The 25,673-nt window shown below is 46.5% G+C and overlaps 1 protein-coding gene and 1 pseudogene across 1 annotated transcript; one reads left to right on the plus strand and one right to left on the minus strand.

Moving 5' to 3' along the window:
• Positions 1 to 1,731: 1,731 nt before the first annotated feature.
• The window catches only part of LOC123038784 (probable amidase At4g34880), a 62,045-nt pseudogene continuing 38,103 nt past the window's right edge, over positions 1,732 to 25,673 (minus strand).
• Positions 11,406 to 13,450, plus strand: LOC123040030 (protein SOSEKI 3). The gene is made up of 4 exons (XM_044462987.1): positions 11,406 to 11,747; positions 11,874 to 11,943; positions 12,120 to 12,235; positions 12,352 to 13,450. Exons 1-4 carry the CDS (start codon positions 11,588 to 11,590, stop codon positions 12,798 to 12,800), a joined length of 795 nt encoding a protein of 264 aa, XP_044318922.1. The 5' UTR covers positions 11,406 to 11,587; the 3' UTR covers positions 12,801 to 13,450.

Below are 25,673 nucleotides of genomic sequence, written 5' to 3' on the forward strand. Positions count from 1 at the left end.
GGTTCGTACGTACGTATCCACCGTCCCATGTTCCCTTCTTCCTTCCTTCCACATCTCCGAGTCTTGGTCGCTCGGCGCTCAAACGACCACACCATATGCATCACCGCCGGCACCTCACCTCGCCTCCCAACGTGTCTATCCGCGCCTACTTTGTCGTGGCCGGCGACACCACCTAACCAACTCAACTCAACTCCTCTCCTCGCCGTCGCCCAAGTCCTAAGTCACACGCGCACCCCGCACGCGGACGCATGACCACTCCTAGTATATATAGATACGGTCTTAGAAGACGTGGTAGAGAGGAGGAGGAAACCACGGTGCCACGGATCAATGAGGTGGCGACAATCAGACCCGATGCCCCGTGGCCGGTGAGCATCCCTAGTAGGACATTGGCGCCGCTGCTCGTTTCGGTGAGAGGTTTATTTATGATGCTTAGGCTGGTTGTAATGGGGAGTATCATATACTAGTATCATGCATATATGATACTAGTGTATGATACTACCTCCCTAATGCATAGTATCATATATTAGTATCATGTTGTACTCTATTTATTGTCATGCATGACACAAAGTAGCATATCATTTAATATAATACGGTATCATGATATGATACTACACCCTCTCTTTCTTCATTTAATGCTATGCCACCTCATCAAAATTGCCTAGTTGGCATGCATGATACTAGCTATGATACTACCATTACGACCAGCCTTAGAATCCGTCCGCTCTCATTCCGGTGAAAAGTTTATACACTACAATTCTGATCTGGTACCAAACTCACCACGTGCCAGCAGCGTCTCATCGGCAAGCTACTATTCTGATCTGGTACACTACAATCTCACTGAACTCTGTTCACATTTAATGAATTCAATCATGTTTGTACACTGATGAAGTGGGCTCACCACTCATTTTGTGTTATCTTCCTTGATTAGGGTTGTGAGGTGTTGGAAGAGGGCTTTGACACCAACCTTTGAAGGCTTCACATCCAAGTCCAGTGCTCCAATCACCCACCCGATCAGCGATGCCCGCTTCTGGTAATCTACAGGTGCTCGTTGGTGCGGGCAGTTTAGGACAGAGCTTGGGATGGACACACCTCTCTAGTCTCGGTTTGCTTCTTCACCCGGGCAAACAGGTCCACTTTGTTTGTGTAGATTCTCTTTCAAGAATATAAGGCATTCATAGGTATAGGAGGCCCGTCCAATATCTGTGTTATCTCGTTTTCTTTCGGAAGTTGCGATTTTAGATTAGAATTTGAGGAGTTAGATCTGGTATCAAGTTGGCACTTTTGATGTTGATCTAACCTGGAAAAGAAGGATGATGCTGTCGCTGGAGTAGCAGTGATTGAGTGGTCCAGCGTAATGATGATATTGTCGGAGTAGCAGTGAGTTGAGCAGTGCGGCGCAACGAGTGGTGCTCTGTTTTTTCCCATTTTTGCGTCAGGACTCTTACTCGGCATTACTAGCAGGCAAGAGAGATTTGGCCTGCTTTTGGCTTGTTTCTTTGCTGAGTTGCAGTTTTGTATGCTGAAACTATACTTGCTGGTTTTAATTGGTTCGGGTTGTCTCTACCTTCATTTAGCACTACCACATTGCTAGTTTATTCATAGTTGCTTGCTGACCCAAGAAGTAACATGCACTGTCAGGTTTATTCTTTTACAATAAGAGAGAAAAGCGCAAGTGGAACCTATTTAAGGTCGTAGAGTGTTAATCATCACTACTCAAGAAGTTATATTTAGCTAGGGCTTGAACATGGGTTGCCTCCTAACTTTGGTAGCCTGCTCAAAATCATAGGCCATCTCGATCAGCCTCGGCTCGTACCCCTGCAGCCCGCCGAAACATATCCCGAAGGGGACCCCCTTCTTGTCGTAACCAGCCGGCACAACGATGCCAGGGTGGCCGCCGATGGCAAGGGGGCTAGAAATGTCGCTGTTAGGCGCCACGATCGCGTCCAGTTGGTGCTCCATCATCAGCATCTCCAGCCCATTCGCGTTCAGCTCCTTCAGCCGCCGGATCGCGGCTCTCTCCACGGTGCCAATGCCGTTTGTGTTTTGGGCTGCGACAAGGTCGGGCTACCCAAAGTCTTTCAACCTCTCCTGTACCAACACGTAAATAAATTTTCTAAGAGCGTACATAAAGAGCAAGTTCCATTAAGTGCCATGTTGATTCTACCTATTTTTCAAGAGTCATTCTGTCCCTGGTGCTGAGGTTGGAAAATGGCTGGAGGCCTTTCCTCCTATCCATGCAAGCAGTTTCTTCAGAAAGAAAATATGATGATGATGTCCAGCTATGTCGCCATGTAGCTTAGAAGTCTATTGTAGGATGTACTACGTTCTGCAGATGGATTCATGTTGTTGGCTTGGCAGTATGGCCTGCTTTCAAGTTTCTTTGCTCAGTTGCAGTTTTGTATGCTGAAACTGTAATAAGGACTACGCAAGGTAGTATGGGCAGATTTGTTGAGACTGAAAACCCGGGGGCAGAGTTCCCACTGAACTGATTTTATATCGGGTTGTCATCAATTTCATATGAAATCAAACTGGGGGCTGATATATCCTCCTTTATCGGTTCCTTCCTTTTAGAGGGCCCAAAGGCCACTTTGAAAACGGGGCCGTATAATAGCCTGGGGTTCCTAGGACGTCCTGATGGGCTGACTTCTGGTGTCGTGCGGCACCCCTAGGCCGTGTCACCATGAAAATATATTTGAAAAGGCATTGCGGATTTTTCGGTGATTTCTCCAGGAGGCTTTGTTTGGTTCTTCTTCGGGCCAACGAGTCCTTCTTGCTCTGGTTCGGCTATTCATGTGCTCATGCTCGGTTGTGAAATGGTGGCATTCAATACTACATTTTGTTATGTATTGTTTGTGTGCTTTCTTCGTTTGTATTATTTTTCCTCTCATATACTTCGTCAGAAACAGTGTAGCTCTGTTAAGAGGATGAAATCCTACTTTGTGAACAGTTTTTGGGGTAATGATACATAGAGAAATTATAATGATTAAAATAGACGATTTATATCCATTTCGGGGTACTGTAAATGAACTCGCTTACATAAGTCTAATTATATGCCACTTATGTTCAACGAAATATACCAGAAAAATGTAAAATCTTATTAAATGCAGTGTCTTCAACTGTTGCGGCGATTTCATGGCAATACACTTGATTTTGGCATTGTACGGCAAGAAATGCAAATGAAACCTCTTTGCGCCGTAGAGTGTTACATTGCCGCTACCCTTGAAGTTATATGTAGTTCACTTAGATTGTGCCGCCTGGCTAGCTAAGGCTTGAACATTGACGTCCTTCTCACTTTGGTAGTATGCTCGAAGGCATAGGCCAGTTTGATCACCTTGGCGGATATCCATAGCCCACCGCAGCATTTCAGAGTGGTACTGCAAAAGTACTCGTTTATGGAATTTTAGTTTCATAACTAACATACTATGTGTCAACAATATATACAGAACAAGATCGAAAAATACATACAAATGAAATTCTCCACCTTTAGAACCACATTGTCGATTTATTCGGAGTAGCACTTGCATACAATCCTTGTTGGCCCAAGAAGTAACATTTCAGCTTTATTCTTTTACACCAAGAGAGAACAGTGCAAGTGGAGACTTTTTGGCCATGGTGCCTCACATTGTCGCTACTCAAGAAAGTTATGCCACCTAGCTAAGGCTTGAACATGGGTGGCCTTCTCACTTTAGTAGCCTGCTCGAAAGCATAGGCCATCTCGATCAGCCTCGGCTCATATCCCTGCAGCCCGCCAAAGCATATGCCAAAAGGGACACCCTTCTCGTTGTACCCAGCCGGCACAACGATGCCAGGGTGGCCGCCAATGGCGAGATGGTTGGAAGCATAGTGCTCGGGTGCAACGATCGCGTCCAGTTGATGCTCCTTCATCAGCTTCTCCAACCCATTCACGGAGAGCTCCTTCAGCCAGCGGATCCGAGCTCTTTCCAGACGGTCAATGCCGTTTGTATTTTGGGCAAAGATAAGGTTTTGTTGCCCGAAATCTTTTAGCCTCTCATGTACAAAATGTAAATGAAATATCTAAGAAAGTATATATAGAATAAATACCATTAGCAACCATCTCCTTTTTAGAGTTTTATTGCCTATTGTCCTCTGCAACATGATTCCACATTGTTTGAATCTATGACAAGAAGACTTAAGAGTTGAAATCTAGAATGAGTTTTTTTCATATGTTTGCCTCTATAGGATGCGCTTTGTTGAAAGCTATGATGTCCGCAAGAGAATGGACCGGAGAGTAGGACAAGTCCGCCAAGTACTCGTTTATGCTCGACTTGAACTCGGTCAGCATCGCAGTCCCCTCATTGGAAACAATATCTTGACTGTTGGTGGCGATGTCAAGGTTCTCGATCACCACGGCTCCGTGTTTCCTACAACGAAATTAATTTTTCATTTGCAAGGTTACGACGAAATTTATAACCAATGCAATGTCATGTACTATAATTTACACTAGTCATGGAGATTTGAAGTATGATAACCTCATTCTGGCAAGGTGCTGTTCGTACACCCTCATCTGCTTCTCTCCAAATCCTTGAAACAAAAACAATTCATTGGGACGCCGATCCTCTTCCCTCTCAGCCCATCTTTCTTCAGGAACTGCAGATATCCACCATGAGGGATGTACTTGGATGCTGCTCGAGTGGCCACGGCATCGAGCTTGTCGTAGCCGATGAAGGCGTCCAGTACATGGACTGCATCCGACACTCTCCGACACATCGGTCTGCAAATAGCATGCTGAACATTTCAAATTTCCAGAGTTTTTTTCAAATTCTCAAAATACCTAAATGCAAACTAAATTCAAGTTGAGTAAATTTAATTGAAATTTTATACTAAGTGAGTGAGGTCCAAGATTTTTGTGCTACCTAAAGTTCAAAGATCAATGATGGGGACAAAACGTCTAGGGGTGATGAGGACGACGCCGGCGCGGCTGGTGAGCCCGACGGTGGGCTTGATGCCGACCACGGAGTTGAACGACGACGGGCAGAGTATGGAGCCGTCGGTCTCGGTGCCGAGCGTCAGAGCCTCCATGTTCGCCGCCGCGGCTACGCTCGACCCGGAGCTCGACCTGCACGGGTCGGACGACAACACGTATGGGTTGCGCGTCTGGCTGCCGCGCGCGCTCCACCCATTCTTGACATTGCGGAAGTTGGCCCACTCAGAGAGGCTGGCCTTGCCGAGCACCACGGCGCCAGCGAGCCGGCCGTGGTGTTGAGAGTGAAAGTGCTAGTTATCGACTAGAAAGGGGGTGAATAGGTAATTTTTATGGAAGTCTTCAAGACATGGGAGTTTCAAAGACAAATAATAGAATTGAGCCTATTGACATGCAGCGGAAGGTAGACTACACTAGGCAAGCCATAGTCAAGTATTCAATGAAGTGAAAGCACGAAGACTAAAAGCAGCTAGGTAGTATGGATCAGGATGGAAGATAGTATGAAACCAAAAAACAATAGTCGTCACACAGTGAAGTCAAACAGATAATGCAAGCAGGCAGTGACTTCGCGAAGACAAACTGTAAGTAAAGAGAGGGAGAAGATAGAACCAGTCGCTTGGTGAGGACAAGAATTTGTTGGAACAGTTCCAGTTGCTGTGACAACTGTACGTCTGCTTAGGGAGGCTGAGATTCAACTCAGAAGACCGCGTCTTCACCTTACTCCCCTTGAACTAAGGACACTTAGTCCTCGCCCAATCACTCTGGTAAGTCTTCAAGGTAGACTTTTGAACCTTCACAGATTTCGTTCACCGGCAATCCACAATGACTCTTGGATGCTCAGAACGCGACGCCTAACCGGCTGGAGGATTCACAGTCCTCAAGTGTAACAAGTCTTCAGATCACGCGAACAGAAAGACTTCAGTGATGCCAAACACTCTTTGGGATCAGGGTGTTTTGGGCTTTGTCCTCGCAAGGATCTCTCTCTCGAATGCTTCGGAGGTTGATTGCTCTCAAGCGACAAAAGCCGTACACTAACTCTGAGCAACCCGACCTGATTTGTCCGAAATGACCCTTGGTCACTAAGGAACTGACACGTGTTTCAACGGTCAGATTTCAAACACACGCGGCAGCTTAACTTGGGCTACAAGTAAAGCTGACTCATCCAACTCTGGATAAGATTTGATCTTGTTGTCTTTGCTCGAAGACTTAGGATTTGGTTGAGCATCACTTCAGTCACTCTGGCTTTGTTCACTTGGACCCCACTTAACAGTACAATGGTTCTTATGACTCAACAAAGAAGAAAAGGAAACTACGAAACAGCTATGTCTTCGCACTCCATAGTCTTCACGTGAATGTCTTCTCGAGTCATAATCTTCGTTGTGAATATCTTCACATACCACCATTGTCTTCAATGTGTTCACACATTTTTAGGGGTCATCTCCGGTAGGTAAACCGAATCAATGAGGGACTACTACCTGTGTTATCCTACAATTCTCACAAACACATTAGTCCCTCAATCAGGTTTGTCGTCAATACTCCAAAATCAACTAGGGGTGGCACTAGATGCACTTACAATCTCCCCCTTTTTGGCGATTGATGACAAACTAGTTGAAATTTTCAATGAGGATAAAAGTATGTGAAATTGTAAGGGTTAAGACATTGTCTTCATAAGTAGCAAAAGGATCCCCCTGAAGATGTGCACATAAGTAATTTGCGTTTGAATGCAAATGCACATGGGAGGTTTTACTTGTGGAGATCCTCTTCAACTAATGAAGACAATTGATCATGGATGAAAGGATATAGAGAAGGTAATGACATGCATAATAGAAAATGGACGTCTGCAGAATGACTTCGTTCATGATTTATCATCGCATCACATAGTTGACAGAAAGGTAGCAGACGACCATCAAGTTTAAGTGTTACAACTCAAAGAACCAAAAGTATCAAAAGCGAAAGTTGTAAACACTTGGCAAAAAATATAGCAACCACCCATAAAGACCCGCTTGAAGACTGTCAACTCATATGCTTCTCCACCTTTCGTCAGTAAGGACCAAAAAGGTTTGAAGACATAAAGCGTCTACTCATCCCCATGAGGAGTAGGTGAAGCAGCAGGGACGTCGTTGAGGTTTGGTGGTGCAGAAGAACTTGGTGCAGTGCCAATACGTGGCGATGTTGTAGTTGGCGAAGTAGCATCATCTTCATCATTGATGACTCTTGCATTGACAGTTGCCGCTGAGGAGGAGTAGTCAAAGTCTTCGAGTGAGGGAGTCCAACGCAAGACAGCATTCCTGGGAGGAGTGGAATCAAATTTGAATCTCTCTATGAAGCCATCTTGTTGAAGATCATCTTTAGAGCTCATCAATGTCAGACTCTTCCACGACCGCCGACAGGTTTCATGAGTGACAAATGCATTCTTGGTGGCAAGATTGCGAATGTGATTAACATCCACCAAGAGGCTTTGCATCTGACGCTTCAGCCAGTAATGATGCTTATCCTGTTTTTGATGCAGGGCGACGAGAAGCTCTCGGTCATTGAGAACACGAGAAAGCTTTCGAGGCCTTTGAGCAATTGTGCTTTCAGTGGCTTCAGTATGGGCACGATGAGGTGCACATGTATGTCGAGCCAAAGAATAAACACGCGTTGCAGCAAGAACTCCTTCAATGGGTTGAGTGAAACTTTGACGATCAACATTGTGAAGATAAATTGGCTCCTTGGCAGGCTTTGGGTATATGGCTTCGACAGACATATCAACTTCTGGTAAGAAGATTATGTGGTTGCGCGCAGAGGGCTGATAGTTGATAGCCGAGTGAAGCTTGATGAGGCGTATTACCCATGGAGCATAAAACTTCAGACCAAATAAATCAGAGCCAGATGCAGCCAATTGCCTGATGAAGAAGTCTTGAGCATTGAAGCTGATGCCATTGAAGATATAGAAAACCAATGTCTTCATTGCTCCTTCAAGCTTCGCTGCAGGAGAATGTCTTTTGACAGGCCATAGAGTTCACCTGATGATATGGTAAATAGTGCGGGGCAGATACTCTAGGTCTTCCACAAAGAATTCCTTTGGATATTCAGCGTAGCGTGGCAGTGGCTTCATCATGCTCAGCATTTGGCTGAGACTTCTGGAAGATGCTCTCCAAGGCGTTGCGGTGAAGCTGACAACTAGGTTCATAGAGTTCACCTGGAATGGGCAAGGCAATGAGTTCACCTGAAGCTTCCGGGTTGACCTCGATGATGGCCTGCAACAGCGGGTTCAGGCGGCTGATCCAGTCAAGGTAGAACCGGACGAGTTCAACCGAGGTTTGGCTCCCGTTGTTGAAGCCAAGCTGGATGCTGGCCACGGTCGCCTCCTCGATCTGGAAGCTATGGGCACCGGCGAGCATGAGCACGAGCGCAAGGGCGGCGACGTTGACAGCCAGGAGTGGCCTAGGCATCCTGGAGCGCGTCGAAATGTGATGTCAATGTGCCGGCCGAGCTGCGCTCATCTCAGCTCAAGCTAGCTCCTCACTCAACTAATCTTTATACGTCCTTGGATTTCTCTTCTCCCTTTGAGCTCTCAGTTTTTATGGTGCGATGGAATCCAAGCGGCAAATCATATATACAAGCAAGCAAGCGCACATGCTGCAATGCGCCATGCCAATGGTGGATAATAGAAAGGCAGGTGGGCAACACAAGTTTCGTTTTTCTATTTAGAACTAAGGCTCGCGAAATAGCCCGGCTTTGAATTAACAAAGCCATCAACCGGCCAGGAGTTACAACAAACAACTCAAATTACAATAGTCAGAATGATACAATGGGGAACACTGGACTGAAACACTGACTACAACCTCCACAAGCAGCTAATGACATGGAAACTAAGATTACAGCTTGCAAAGGCCGAGCACTCCACACTAGGATCATATGTAGCAGAGCGGAGCAGCAGAGCAGGGCATAGCCGACCTTCAAAGATGGCCATGCTCCAGGAACACCTAGAGAAGAAGGGGAGCAATGACTTCCTTCTCTGCCATCGAAGAGGGACCCTACCCCCTCGCCATGGCTCGTAGGCGCCGCACCGTCGGGATTTCGAGAAGCTCAACCTAGAGCTGAAAAAATGTCGCCCTCACATCGAAAGGTGGACCTAGAGCGACCACTTCGATTTGGGATATCCCTAACCGGACGCTCCACCACAGACCATGCCCAACTAGTTGGAGACAGACTTCATGGAATCGAACGACGAAGAGGAGGCAGCTCAATCCCTCACCTACAGAACCTCCCGACCACATCCAGCCTCCCTGACGATGCCCCCAGCAAGGTCACAACGCGCAAGGCACCGCCGCCAAATCCGTAGTGGATAAAGGGTTTTCACCCGGGCAAGGGGCCGGGGTGGAGAGCAGGGGACCTCGGGTGCGCCCCCATGGAGGAAAGCAGCGCCTTTGGGTGTTGCCACTGCCGGGCCAGTCGGACCGGCCAAGGTTTCCCCCGGTCACCTAACTGGCCACCAACACGCACCAACGCCGGAGCCAGAGAAAGCGCTAGCGCCCGCCGGAGGCGAGAGAGAGGAAGCAGAGAAAGGGATTTCAAACCTCCATATCTGACGAAGAGCCTTCCACGCGGCCGGATTCCACCAGCCACCCACCGCCCGCGAGGCCAGGCACGCTGGCCAACACCCCTGCGAACGCCGCCAACCGCACGACGGCGCTGCCTCTCCACCTGGGGCCGCCGCCCAGGAACCGCTGGCTTCCAAGAGGGGATGAAGCACCGAGATCCCCGCCGCACCTTCACTGGCGCCTGCGCGGGGGCCGTCTTCGGTAGTGGCGAGGGGAGGATGGGAGTGGAGGGGGTGGCGGAACCGTAGTCACCCCTCGAGTCACCCAAGGGGGCCACACAAGTTTCATTTGACCAACAGAATCAGCAACACCCCACTGCAGCTCTTCTAGAAGAACGTCACGGGCAACCTACAACCACCGGTTTGGACGGTGGTCTAATAATAGAATTGATGTTTATGCATTGTGCCTTAATTTTGTTAGTTGTGTACTGTCAAATGTTTGGCCAATCGACAATGTGACTTAAAAAAATGACATGAAAATTAAGATTACAGCTTGCAAAGGCCGAGCACTCCACACTAGGATCATATGTAGTAGAGCGGAGCAGCAGAGCAAGGCATAGCCGACCTTCGAAGATGGCCATGCTCCAGTAACACCTAGAGAAGAAGGGGAACAACAACTTCCTTCTCTGTCACTGAAGAGGAACCCTACCCCCTCGCCATGGCTCGTAGGCGCCGCACCGTCAGGATTTCGAGAAGCTCACCCTAGAGCTGGAAGAATGCCGCCCTCACATCGAAAGGTGGACCTAGAGCGACCACTTCGATTTGGGATATCCCTAACCGGCCACTCCGCCACAGACCATGCCCCACTAGTTGGAGACAGGCTTCATGGAATCGGACGACGAAGAGGAGGCAACTCAATCCCTCACCTACAGAGCCTCCCGACCACATCTAGCCTCCCTGACGACGCCTCCAGCAAGGTCACGACGTACAAGGCGCCGCCGCCGCCAAAACCGCAGTGGATAAAGGGTTTTCACCCGGGCAGGGGGGTCGGGGTGGAGAGCAGGGGACCTCAGTTGCACCCCCATGGAGGAAAGCAGCGCCCTTGGGCATTGCCGCCGCCAGGCCGGTCGGACGGCCAAGGCTTCCGTTGGTCCCCTAACTGGCCACCAACACGCACCAACACCGGAGCCAGAGAAAACGCTAGCCCCCGCCGACGGCGAGAGAGAGGCAGCAGGGAAAGGGATTTCAATCCTCCAGATCTGACGAAGAGCCTTCTGCCGCGGCCGGATTCCACCAGCCACTCGCCGCCCGCGTGGCCAGGCAAGCTGGCCAGCACCCCTGCGAACGCAGCCAACCGCCCGATGGCGCCGCCTCTCTGGGTGGGGCCGCCGCCCCAGGAACCGCTGGCGTCCAAGAGGGGATGGAGCGCCGAGATCCCCACCACCACCTTCACTTGCGCTTGTGCGGGCTTCGCGGCGGCCATCTCCAGTAGTGGCGAGGGAAGGAAGGGAGATGTGACTTAAAAACCCATATTTGGATGTGACTAAATAAAGCTCGGATTTTTTCATGGTGATCAAAATAAAACTACCATGATGAAAAAAATAGTACAAATTACCATGATAAAAAACTAATTTCCCATGGAATAAACATTTGAAAAATTGTTGTGGCAGATCAAACACTGCTTTTTATCATTTTAATTCAAAAAATTTACCATCGCAGACGTATATAAAAATTTGCCATGATATTTTTCATTAAAATTATTATGCTTTGTATAAGAAATTTGGCATTTCTGTAAAAAGTAGTAATTATGACAAAGTTGCCATGATAACACCCCTTATTATGCACACCAAAAGTGCTTATTCTGCTAACACTTCAGCACCGTCCCGCACCACTCAACCGAACCGCATGAGAAACCCACACCCACCAAAGGTATGGACGGAACAGCCGCAAGACTCCAAACACCTTTTTCTTTGGATGCTCTGCCTCTGCTAGTCCCCTCCGGCGCTGATTTCGAGCCAGCCAGGCGAATTGACGCTGGCTCCGCGATCTTGCAGGTGTGCATTTTGGCAGTCTGCCATTGCCGAGGGCGGGGGAGAGGCGCTTCGGTCTCGGCGGGGGCGATGGAGGGGCGGGGGAGGCGGCCGCGGAGCCCGGAGCGGCAGAGGCCGCCGGCGAGGAAGGTGCCGGTGGTGTACTACCTCACGCGGAGCTGCCACCTCGAGCACCCGCACTTCGTCGAGGTGCCGGCGCCCTCCTCCTCCGACGGGCTCTACCTCCGAGGTCAGTGCACGGAGGGATGCCACCACCACATGGCCCCCGCGTGCAGCGCAATCAGTCTGCTCGTACCACAACTTGTGTAATGGCGATTGATTGATTGATTGGTTGATTGATTGCTGTGGTGCGCAGATGTGATTCGTCACCTCAACATGGTGCGCGGCAAGGGCATGGCCTCCATGTACTCCTGGTCCTGCAAGAGGTAAAACCAACCAAGCAACCAAGCGAAATTCTCTGAAGAATTTCATGAAGTTCTCTGAAGAATTTCATGAAGCTCTCTGAATTTTCTGAACTCCATGTACTCCATGAGTTGTCTGAACTTTGGCGAGCTTGACAAGGAGTTTCCTGAATTTTTGAGTTCTCTGAATTTTTAAACAGGAGCTACAAGAACGGATTCGTGTGGCACGATCTCGCCGAGGACGACCTCGTCCTCCCGGCCACCGACGGCGAGTACGTGCTCAAGGGCTCCGAGATCCTGGACCAACCTTCTTCAGGTAATTCTTTTTGTTCCCTTCGAGCTGCCATTTGCTCTTCTGAACATCGACTGGGAGCTTCAGTGCTGATTGGTGTTGCCATACCATCTTTTGCCTGTTTGTTTAAATATATGCAGGCCAATTTCACCATGGGAGTAATGGCAACCAGAAGCAGCAGAGCAGGGTGAAAGAGGGTACAAGGTTGCCTTTGTCAAGGGAGGCCTCCTTCTCCTCCTCCCCACCTAGTGTGACAGTTAGAGAAGCCAAGCCTCGGCGCGTGCCGTCGGTGCCTTCACGGGACGAGGACGACTCCCCCTCACCCTGCCGGGGCACCTCCTCGGAGACAATGTCGCCGGAGTCGGAGCCTCAGAGGACTGTCATGTCATGGCCGACGCCGGCAGAATTCAGGGTTTTCAAGCCTACCGGTTTGATGGATGCCGCAACTCAAACCGATGACCTCGGCAGAAGATCAGCTCGGAGAGTACCTGAGATGCATAAGAAGAGCCTGAGCACCGATCATGACGCTGTGGTTCGTGATGTCACCGAGTACCGGCAACAGAGCCATCCGCGCCGTGTTGACAGGTAGCCAATCTCCTGTAGTTTTGTGGGTGCCTCACTGCTGCGTGCATGCATCCTGTTTCCTGCTCCTCTCCACCCTCCCTAGAGGGCATGCAGCTTGTCGGGTGCCGGCGTGTGTGCTTGCAGGTCCTACCGTCCTAGCAACTGATGGGTCACCCCTTTTCGGCGAGCACTACATGCAGTGTGGACGAGCGTGGTATGCAGTGCAGGCGATTGTGCCGTGCAGCTTGCCAGGCGTCTGGGCGACGAACCTCACTTGCAGCTCCCTCCTCCACTCCTTGTTGTTCGCGGGAAGCAGATGACAAGTGCACTGCACTAGGGGTGGCCGGTGTCATACTTTTTTTAAGTAGTTCATTTTGTTATGTCTTTTCTTTAGTAGTCATCTTGCTGTATGTTTCAGTTTGACCATGTTAATGCATGCAGCTCTTTGCTGGTTTGGGTGCAGCTCACAAGCATTTGTGGAGTTCAACGGCGCACAGGCTTGCGCGTGCGGTCCCAAAGGATGAAGTGATGTAGTTCTATTGGATGCCCTGTTACTCAATTTTGTTGTTGTTAAAAAGTGCACTGCATTAGTTTATTGTAAAAACTGCAGTTTATTACCGTGATTTGGCTTGTGGAGAGTGCATATTCTATATGCTATAAAAATCCTTTGTTGTCCACTTGGTAAACACAAAACAAAAAAGATCTCAACAAAAAAGCTCGCTTCTGTGTTAGATGTAGTTTACTCGCTCAATCCCTGGGGTCCACTCGCTTGGTCAATGTGCGTAAAAATTAATAAGTATGAAAAAAGACAACAAAATTCATGAGGTTCACTTTTGGTAGTGTTGCGGTTCATTTTCGCGAGTGTTGCGGTCCACACTCGTTCAAAAAAAAGTTGAAAAAAGACAACCAAAACTTTTGCGAGAAAGTTTATGTCCGACAAAAAGAAATCATGAAGTTCACTTGGCTGCCTGCTGCAGTGCGGTTTCCGTTTGAAGCAGTGCGTTCTTCAGTCTGATGAAAGGTCCACTCGCTTGGTCAACGCGCGTAAAAAATTAATAAGTATAAAAAAGACAACAAGTACTCATGAGGTTCACTTTTGGTAGTGTTACGGTTCACTTTCGGAAGTGTTGTGGTCCACTCTCGTTCGGAAAAAACTTGAAAAATAGACAACAAAAACTTGTGCGAGAAAATTTATGTTTGACAAAAAGAAATCATGAAGTTCACTTGACTGTCTGTTGTAGTGCGGTTTTAAGGTTGAAGAAGTGCGTTTTTCTGTCCGACGACGATTTTGGTGTCACGAAAACATAGAGTCTCCGCTTTTTGCTAATTTTAAAACTGCTCTTAAACTGTAAGGAATTAGAGAGTGTGTTCTACATGAAAAGTTGCGTCTCGTCGATATCTTTCCAACGGCATATCATTTGAATCATTTTGACAACCGGTTTGTAAAAATTTCAAAAAAAAACGGCCGCTGCCACTCGTCCTCCGCCGCATGATTTTCAAAATTAACTTAAAACTGTAAGCAATCTCAAAACCATTCCTACATATGATAGTTGCGCCTTGTCCATAGCTTTCCAACGACGTATTACACGCCTCGTTTCGACAAACGGTTCAAAAACTAGAGCAAAAACAGTACCGAAAATTTGAAAAAATTTGAAAAACAAAATTCCGCGATTTAGTAAATTTGAAACTGCTCTTAAACCGTAATGAATTAGAGAAAGATTTATATATGAAAAAGATGCGCCTCGACGATATCTATCCAACGGCGTATCATTTGCTTCATTCCAACAAATGGTTTAGAAAAAACATGAAAAACGCTCGCTGCCACTCGTCATCTGCCGCACTATTTTCAAAACTGCTCTTAAACTGTGTGGAATCTCGAAAAGTGTTTGAATTTGCGCCTAATCCATAGCTTTTCAATGGTATACTACACGCCTCATTCCGATAAATGGTTAAAAAATTAGAGCGAAAACAGTACCGAAAAAACACCGCGTGCAATTTTTTTCGACACGAAGTTCACTACTCCCTATTGCAGTGCTCGTCGTCAAAAAGGTGCAGTGCGCTTCTGTTGAGCGTGCAGTGCCGAAGTGGTGTGCAGAATAGTTATTCTGCTAATATTAGCAGAATATATATATATATATATATATATATATATATATATATATATATATAATTCTGCCATGGTAGTTTAATGAAAAGTGCCGTGCCTATATATAAGAAATGTGGCCATGCCTAAAAGTTTGCAAACCTGCAAAGATAATTTGCCATGTAAGAAGAAGAGCCCTTCTTAGGTCAGCTTTCAACAAGTTTCCATCGGCGAAATATTTAGCCCTCAATACTTGAGCACATAGTGAGTCCCGGTTATTCAGGAGCCTCCAAGTTTGTTTACACAACACGGCCATGTTAAAAGACTGCAGGTCCCGAAACCCCATGCCTCCCATCTTCTTTGGAATGCACATTCTCTACCAAGAAAACTGATGCATTCTTTTTCGATGGAAGAGTCACCCCACCAGAATGCAGACATTGTAACATTAATTTGCTTACAAAGTTTTGTTGGGATCTGGAAAACCGCCATGGAAAACACTGGATTTGATTTTATCACTGCCTTTATCAAGATTTCGTTTGCACCCATAGAAAAAGGCTTCACTTTCCAACCCTTTAATCTTTCAATTATTCTCTCTAGAATACAAAGAAAATTGTCACTTATTTCTAGCCCCACCATTGATGCTAACCCAACATATTTTTCAGAGATGGCCTTAGTGAAACTATTAAGTTCAGTGCAAACCTGAGCTTTTACATCAATATCCACATTTGGACCGAAGAAAATACTGCATTTTGCTTCAGTAATCATATGTCCCGAGTTGGCACAGTATTCATCTAGTACTTGTCTCAATGAGGTTGCATTGATAATGTGGTCTTTCATGAGTATAAGGGAATCATCAGCAAAAAGTAGACATGATACTGATGGTGCATTCCTGCACATCCTAACATCCTCTATGCCACAAACCTCCTCCTTTTGAGCGAGAGCACTTGGTAAACCTTCTACACATAAAAGAAACAGCTGTGATGAAAGAGGGTCCCCCTGCCGGATTCCCCTACTTGGCACAAACATATCCCTTTCTTGATCATTAAAGCAGACTTACTTCTTTACTGATTTGACACGAGCCACCAATAGTTCAGTTTCATGAAAGTCCAGCCTACTCATAATTCTTTCAAGGAAAAGCGATTCCACATGATCAAAAGCCTTGTACATACCTACCTTTACTGCACAATAGCCTACTTTCCCCTTCTTTCAATTCTTTGATGGTGTGCATACCCTCATAAGCAATTAGTATATTATCCGCGATCATTCTCCTTGGAACGAAAGCACTTTGTACTGGAGCAATTACATCATCCAAAATACGCTTGAGTCGCATAGCAATCATTTTGGAGATGACTTTACATAAGACGTTACATAAATTGATTGGCTTGTACTTTGATATATTTTCTGGGGTGTCCACCTTGGGTATTAAAATTATAATAGCATCATTCCAATCTTCAGGGATTGACTTATCATATCGCACTCAGAACTTTAGTTGTAAGGATCTCTCCACAAACATTCTAACATTTTTTGAAGAAATGGTATGTAACCCATCTGTACATGGGGCTTGTGTATCGCCAATGGAGAACAGAGCCTTCTTCACCTCGTCGGCGGAGTCTAGTTTCAGGATCGGAGCTCATCATTCATGTTCTCGGTCACCCGAGGAACTACCGGATAGATAAAAGATGGATCCGGCTCTGTGATCTCAGTAGTAAACAGGCCCGCGAAGTACTTAGAGATGAGCGGATAGAAATAGGTTGTGCCCTCCTGCCAAGCTCCGTGAGAGTTTCTTTGTTTCTTTATGCGGTTTTCTGATTCTTCTTGCTGAAGCAAAGTTCTGAAAGTAAGCCGTGTTGTGGTCTCCAATTTGCAGCCAGTTTAGTCGACTATGTTGGGCTGTTGTGCCTAGAACATTTCACCATTTCAAGCAACTTCTCATTTTCTGCCGCAAGTACCTTCTGCCTAGCTATGTTTGCTTCCATTAAATCTTGCCTTGACATTTCTTCAAGCTCCGTTTGAGTACCCTGCAATTTCTTCTTTGTTATTTTCAGCACTGAATTGTCCCAGGCATGCAAATGTTTATGTATCAGTGCTGTCTATCTGCAAGCAATGTATTTTGGCCTGAAGCCTCTGTCCGATCCCATGCATCCTGGACTACTTCTGCAAAGTTTTTCTCCTTGAGCCAGCGAGCTTCAAACCAGAGCATAGACTGTCCAGTATTTGCTTAGGCCGGCACTTCTTCCATAGCCATAAGAATGGGTCTATGGCCACCCAGACTTGTAATAATCCAAGTGATGAAGTGTAGCATCTAGAAAAATTTGTCTGCCATGCATCGTTTGCTAGAGTTCTATCCAATCGTTCTATGATCAAGGGCATCCCGAAACGCTTTCATGTATCGTTCCAGTCAAACTCTTCCTCCTTCCTTTTCAAAACTGTACGCCATGTTAAGTGCTTATATTTCCAGCGTGGCTCCCCATACATACCTGTGAACGTCCATACAAACTCCGGGTCAGTATTGATGAACACATCAATTAAATTATCAGACTTGTGATTCACAGAAATTTTTTCCAAAGTAGAAGCAAACCACCACTCCTCCTATCACTGCGGACCACCTCTTTATTATCCATTTTCATTCTTCTCCTAAGACACTCTGCCGGCCATTCTTTCCGACAGAAAGATGGTGTCAGGGCTTCTACTCGAAATAACATCTTCAAGAGCCTTGATTGTGGCGGCTTGCTGCAAACCGCGGCAATTGCAACTTAGTAGTTTCATTGACCAAAAGAAATCTTGGTCAGCGGAGCCATCGGAGGACAGAGAACCCTAGATTTTTCTTGCTAGGGAACAACAAATTCTGGAGACGGAGCACCCTCTGTTGGGGTTAATTGAACAGTTTCAAAACCTCAAACTCACATGGACAAACAGCTGATCCGATCAAAGAAAACAAAAAAGAGAAACTGATCCATCTACGTGTGAACTTCATCAGCAATCAGTCACGTCGTGGGGAGAGAGACCAGGGACACACCACAAGATGCCAACCTGGGAAACCAAAACGCCAGCCACCCTACCGGGTGTCAAAGAGGAGGCCGGTGGCAGACCAGCGGAAACCCTAGTCACCCGAAGAGTCGGCTCGTGCAGGAGAAGCTTCCACCGGCTATAGGTCTCGGCTAGGGCTGGACCAAAACTCGTAGCTCGCGAGCTTAATGAACGCGCGATAACCTCACCCGGAGCAGCTTGTTAGTATAACACAACACCTATTTTTGTCTTATGTGACAATATTTTGGGGCACCAAGTCGATGTATTCAGTCTAATCGGCCTAACCCTAAAAGGTAGCAAACTAGTGCACCCCCTATGAATGAATGATCATGCAAGATGACTAGGTTTGCGAGTGTGATATAACACTGGCATGGCCACTCACACCTAACACTTGTCATTAGTGCATCAATCAACCATGTTACTTGTGTATGATGGTAACATAAGTAGTATTCTTTCTGCCCACTTTTTGGAGTGCTCACATTAAATAGGAGTACATCTCAATCTGTTTTAAGGATCAACGATGACACTTTTTTTTACAAATAATGCACTAGTTAAATATCCGTAATCATAACATGTGCATTATCATCTACCCCCCTTGTCCTAAAGTTAATACAAAGTTCAGTCATTTATTTTGGGACAGAAAAAGTATCATATGAAGGAGTACGTTTCTCCCCATTAGACCGACGCCAAGACCGAGAACGAGAGGACGCGTCCATTGCAGCCTCCTCCATGCCGATTAACTGGCCACTCCAATGGAATGTTTTATATGAACTTGTTTCAACAAAGAAAAGCACGATGGAGCACTCCTCTTTTGAGATGCTCAGAGTCTCGCCTTCTAGACGTTGAAGGGATTGGACATAGGGTATTTGAACCCGAGCTTATATGCTCCTGCATGAACAGTAAAATCCCAAAAGGATATTAAAGAATAAAAAAAACTGAACTTTTTGTGTGTGATGAACATTTATAAATTTTCTAGCTCCATGCATAATTTCAGATTGAAATGGCATTCATGGAGGTCTGGGCAAAAAGAAATCAATGGTTCAAAAAGACTATTGTTGGAAGCATTTTGGAGTATCGATTTTGTTATTTTTGCCCAGACCTCCACGAATGTCATTTCGATCTGAAATTTTGCTCGCAGCTAGAACGTTTATCAATGTTTGTCACAAAAAAAAGTTCAGATTTTTTAAATTGTTCTATTGTTTTTTTTAATTTACTGTTCATGCAGGAGCATATGAGCTCGGGATCAAAAGAGCACTTTCGGGAAGGGATCACCCTATACACTGGTGGAAAAACAGCTAGTTACAACTTTAGTTGGTGGCGCGTAATTTTCAAACAACGCTAGTACTATTTTTTTCAAATACTCGTGGCGTTGTCATATTTGGTCCGTCAGCTTTACAGGGTTAGTGATGGCGCTACTTTTTTTTGAACATGTCACAACTCCGATGGCCCATCTGTACTCACCGTTTGAAAGATAGTGGTGTGCTACTTATGAGCTGCGTTGAGTTTTTTTTTAAGAGGAAGGGTGAAGCGATATAGTAAGTATTTACCTTAGTGAGAACTAATGTTATCGAAGCAATAGGAGAATCACACCAAGCCTAATGAACAACACATGCAAACACAAGAGCAAATACTTGCATCTAACGTGAGCAATAGGGTTGTTAATCCCCTTGAACTCGTTACTTGTGTTGTAAGAAGATATTTTTCGTCTTCTAATATAATAAAATAGAGCTGGGGGCCATAGTGTTCACTACTGGCTTCTCTCTTGAAACATAGCATACAGTGGGTAAACAAACTACTGTTAGGCAACTAATAGAAAAATGCATAGTTATGATGTTATTCATGGCAATGATAATGTACATAGGCATTGCATCCGTGACAAGTAGACCGAAACGATTGTGCATCTACTACTATTACTTGACCAATCGACCGTTATCCAGCATGCATCCACCCCGTTGTTTACCCTTAATGGCAATAATACAAATACGTGTCTTGCTACCTGTACTGTGACCAGGTGAGGACACCATAAGATTGAACCCATTTCAAAGCCCACTGAAGATAAATCAATCTAGTTGGCTAAACCAAACAGATAGATTGGAGAGAAATATAAAGTTATAACAATCATGCATAATAAAGTACAATAAATACTCAAATAATATCACTGAATAATCTGATCATAAACCCACAATTCATCGGAATCCCAACAAACACACCACAAAAGAAGATTACATCGGATAGAACTTCATATAGATCATGGAGAACTTTGTATTGAGGATCAAAGAGAGAGAAGAAGTCATCTAGCTAACACATATGGACCCGTAGATCTGTGGTGATCTACTCACACATCATTGAAAGGCAACAAGGTTGATGTAAAAGCCCTCCGTGATTGATTCCCCCTCCGGCACAGTATCGTTAAAAGCCTACATATGGGATCGCTGAAGAACAAAACTTTGCGACGGCGAAAAATATATTTTTAGTCACCCTCTGTTGGTTTCGAGATTTATGAGAATTTATGAAGATGGAATTAGGTCAAACGGAGCTCCGTCGGTCCCACAAGCTCAGGGGGCCCTCGACGCAAGCTAGGTCCCGCATTTGTCGGACTTTGGATTATCTGTCGCCTGGGCCATGGCGAGTGAGGAGTCTGTCTGAGGCATAGTGTCACATCCCTAGTCCTGGTATGCAGTAGGCTAGCCCTTCATGTGTGCATCATGTTTAACTTTTGAAATGAACTTGAAATGGGGAATGTTCAAACCCTAGCATAAAAAGGAATCCACCAGGTTCAACTAAAATATTTTTCAGTGAACCCAAATGGCCTTCAAAAATGTTCATCATTTTTGGAAAATGCTGGAAATAGCAACCAGAGGTGATGCACATTTTTGCATGACATTTTGGATTGTTGAATTAACACATATTGTATTTTGAATTGGAGCTAATAAATACTATAAATACTTTATTGCTTCAATAATTCTGATTTTGTTGAGGGGCTTTGGAATAGTCCTTTTAGTCCCTGCAAAATTTATCAGAAGCAACAAAACTAGTTTGGTTCAAAAACCAAATTAAAACAAATGTCAGAAATAGAAAACAGAAACAAAATAGAGTAAGGAGAAACTCACCTGGCCTCACCCACCAAAGCCCCCCTGGCCGGCCCAGTTGCCCCAGCCCACCGACCTACCCTGCCAGTCGTCTCCTAGCTTATGCCAGGAGGACGACGCTGTGTCGACGCGCGCGCAACCGAGCTCCATGTCCTGCTTCCACCTCCTGCCTCCCTGCTGGCCTCCCCGACGCGTCTGGACGACGCCACGCGCCACCCCGGTCCCTCTCTCCCACTCCCTCGCCCTTTCCCCGCCTCTGCTCTCTCTCTGCAGCGCGCCCGAACACCCCGCTGCACGCCGACGAGCACCGCCGCAGCCACGGCCATCCCCTAGCCCAACCACCGTGACCAATAGCCCCGCAAGGGCTCGAAGCATCTCCTCGACGAGCCACGCAATCCGGGTTTCACCGCAACACCGCCAACGATGCCTTCTTCAACCTCAGGACCGCCGGCCATCTCTGTCAAATTCGTCGGCTTCGTACTGTCCCCGACCTCGCCGAGCGTCCCCTCGTCATCGCTGTGAGCCCCCAGTCGCTTCCCCCCTAATCCCGTCGTCAATACCCTCCTCTGACCCCCGATAGCCAATGCGCCTGAGAGCTCCCGCCGCCGGCCATCTTCACCACCGTGGCTAGAGCAACCACACGTCACACCTGAGAACATAGGCGTGCTCAGTGCCTTCCTAGGAGGCCGCAGACCACACCAGCTCGATCTGAGACGCACTGTAGCACCTAACCCGCTGATGCCCGAACTCCGGCCACCGCCACGAGCTCGCTTCCGGCGAACTCCGGCCACCCCGCGCCCTCCCATTGCTTTCTCTGGATGCACGCGGGCACGGGCTACTTTCTACTTCCCTCGGCGCGTACATCCGTCGCCTCTGGCGCAACTCCGGCGAACCCCCACCGTCGGCTGTGGTCGTCGCCGGCTAATCTCCGGCCAGCTGACGTGGCCTAATTAGTTTAGGCACTAACAACCCCACCTATCACTGACATGTGGGCCCCGCCCGGCTAACCAAGTTAGTTAGAGTTAATTTTAATTAGGTTAGTTAGTCCAGACACTGACACACGGGACCCACTGGTCAGTTTGACCTGGCCAGCCCTGTTGACTCTGCTGAGGTCAGCATGACGCCATGCTGCAATAAATATTTTCTGGATTTATTTTTATACAGGAAATTCCAGAAAATAGTATAAACTTCTAAAAATCATATAAATTCAACCGTAGCTCAGAATGAGATAAATTATATATGAAAAATGATCAGAAAACTCCAATCTATCCATCTGTACTGTTTTCATGCATGTTAGAACAACTTATAGTTGCTGAACTAGGCAAAACAAATAATGGCATTTGAATATCCACATATGGAGTTTGAATTTGAACCTAGGGTTCAAACCAACTTCATTTAACCTGTTGCTAGCTGCATTAGCTCAAACCACAGCATATTGCCATGTCACATTGATGCATCATATTGTTGCATTGCATTGATTGTGTTTTCTCTGTGTTGCCGGTATTTGTCCCCTCTCGATAGGCTTGGTTTCGACAATGAGTTCGATGACACTGATGAAGAAACTATATTATCTTCAGAATTGCCAGGCAAGCAAAACCCCCTTGTTTATTCCGATATAATCCTACTGTAGCTGAACCCCTTTATCCTCTGCATGACCTGTCATTGCCACAGTAAATAGATGAAACCCACTAGCATGAGTAGGAGTTGTTTGAGCCCTGATGTGCCTACTCATTCATGCTTGTTTGTCATGCCTGCTATTGCTTAGAGTTGTGTCAGGTCTGATTCATCGGGAATGAATCGGAGGTGTGTAAACATGTCCTACTGTTGAGAGCTAAGTGTGTGAATACGATTTGGTAAAGGTAGCGGTGAGAGGCCGTGTAGGAGTACATGGTGGGTTGTCTCATTGCAGCCGTCCTCAGGAACTGAGTTCTGTGTTTGTGATCCATGAACAGTTACTACCACACATTGGGTTCCGGTAACTCGACCCCTCTCGGCTTATTAATCAACTTGATCTCTGTCCAGGAGTTGCAACTAGTTTCTGGTGTTTGTAGGTAGTGTTAGTAGTCTACCAAGTGGCACCCGGTACAGGTGGGCTTGGGACATACTAGGCACAGTGGCACGGTGTACTAAGTGGCACCCGGATGATGGGCTTGGGAACCCTGCTCACATCGTTTGGGGCCATGAGCGACACCCCGGCCGGATCTCCTTGCGGATGGAACCCGAATAGGCGATAAACCTGGACGAGAGACTTGTGTGGTTAGTCAGGTCGTGGCCGACTCCCTCGCCCGACTTCCGCTTGAAGGTTGCTGAGGTACATGACGTGTACAGGAGGATAAGTGGCGAGAGCGTGTGTGAAGAAGTACACCCCTGCAGGGTTATCATTATCTATTCGAATAGCCGGATTCCTCGGATATGGAAACTTGGACCCCTTGCATAGTTCATAGACAAGTGAAAGTGGATACTCTAAAATACGCAAGATAAGCGTGAGTGCTATGGATGGCGTTCTCGTAGGGAGACGGGAGCGGATCCATAGTGGAGTATTGATATGGTGAATATGTGGACTCGTGTGCGCCACCTCAAAAGAGTTACTTGCAGTCGTAGTTTAGGATAGCCACCGAGTCAAAGCTGGCTTGCTGCAGTTAAACCCCACCATCCCTTTGTTGGTAATGATGCATATGTAGCTAGATCTGATGTAAGTCTTGCTGGGTACATTTGTACTCACGTTTGCCTATTTTATGTTTTTGCAGAGAGACTTCAGTCTCGCTAGTAGTTCTGCTTGGACTTCGACGTTTAGCTTGTTACCTCAGCTACGATCTTGTGCCCTCGGCAGGATCTAGTAGATAGTCAGGCTTCTCAGCCTTTTTCATTTGTAGTTGTCTGTACTCAGACATGTTAAGCTTCCGCATGTGCTTTGACTTGTATGCTCTAAATGTTGGGTCATGAGACCCATGTTTGTAATATCTCTCTCCTCGGAGCCTATTGAATAAATACTTGAGTCGTAGAGTCATGTTGTGATGCCATGTTGTATTTGCACATATCGAGCATATTGTGTGTATGTTTTTGAAATGCTTGGTATGTGTGGGATCTGACTATCTAGTTGTTTATCCTTAGTAGCCCCTCTTACCGGGAAATGTCTCCTAGTGTTTCCACCGAGCCATGGTAGCTTGCTACTGCTCCGAAACACTTAGGCTGGCTGGCATGTGTCCTTCTTCGTTCCTGTGTCTGTCCCTTCGGGGAAATGTCACGCGATGAATACCGGAGTCCTGTTAGCCCGCTACAGCCCGGTTCGCCGGAGTCCTGTTAGCCCAGTGCTACAGCCTGGATTCACTCGCTGATGACCGACACGTTCGATGCTGGGTCATGGATGCCTGTCCCTGTAAGTTTGTGCCACTTTGGGTTTACGACTAGCCATGTCAGCCCGGGCTCCTTATCATATGGATGCTAGCGACACTATCATATATGTGCGCCAGAAGGCGCAAACGGTCCCGGGCAAAGGTAAGGCAACACCCGTGGGGATACCGTGCGTGAGGCCGCAAAGTGATATGAGGTGTTACATGCTAGATCGATGTGGCATTGAGTCGGGGTCTTGACAGCTTTGGTATCAGAGCTTGACTGCCTGTAGGATTACCAAGCCAAACTGGTCGAAGTTGAGTCTAGAAATGCTTTAGTTATATGTAGGGGAATTGATTGTGGGATGGAAATGTAAGGCTCCTTTTACTCCTTATCCCTTATGCCCTTCTGATCTGAGTCATCCTCTTCTTTTCTACGGGGGTTAAGAACTAGGCTTCTCATCTATCTATCAGGATGACGTGTTACTAATCCATAGGCTTATAGAATTGATAGTTTCAAATCTCAGTTCAGCTTTTACTACTTCTGTATGTTCACGGTTGGTCTCGATACCTTGATATTGTGCTTCCGAGTGGCTATGCCACCATTTTTGTAGTGTGTCTCCAAACTTTTTGAGCATTTATAGTCGTTATGCTGTCCGAGTCATCCCAGGTTTCTAAACAATCTGATGCACTTGCAAATCCTTTCCCTCTGGTTTTGATGTTCCTTTGGGCCAGGTTAATCACACTAATTGCCGAGTTGAGGTAATCTTTTACCTCGACATATATGTTGGAGTTATTATTATGACCCTAGGTGTTTTAGGGAGTCACCTAGTAATTTAGCCATGTTTAGTGTTCCCAGTGTGAAGATTCTGGCCATCATTCTCGAAAGCATCTCGTGATGCTACTTAGGAGTAGGTATTCTACTCCTGGGTTCTTGACCCAAGATTCACTCCACTTACCTCATGTTGATAGTGTTGCTAGTTCCTTTAGGTTATTAGTAACCTTTGTGATAGTCCTCGAGATTCGTGGTATTTCCTTCTTCCAAATACTATGAACCGTTTATGGCAGAAGTTCTTTGAACCAAAAGATCACAACCAGAGCTCTTGATGAGTTCTCGATTCTATGTTGTGACTCTGCCAGTTCTACCTTTCCGCATGGATTGTCCGGAAGAAATATGTCGAACTCGTTCGACATTCTAATCCATGCATCCACAACTCAGAAAATCGTATGTTCTTTTGAGTTGCCCCCCTTAGTCGTCTTCTGACCCTCATCTATCAATTGATAGTCAAGAGAATGCGTGCATTCGTCCATCGATGCCTATTACTCTTGTGGTCCGTCAAGTCATTCTATTTCGGAATGACTAGGAGAAA

The sequence above is a fragment of the Triticum aestivum genome, chromosome 2B (assembly GCF_018294505.1).
Source record: "Triticum aestivum cultivar Chinese Spring chromosome 2B, IWGSC CS RefSeq v2.1, whole genome shotgun sequence".
NCBI classification, from domain to species: Eukaryota; Viridiplantae; Streptophyta; class Magnoliopsida; order Poales; family Poaceae; genus Triticum; species Triticum aestivum.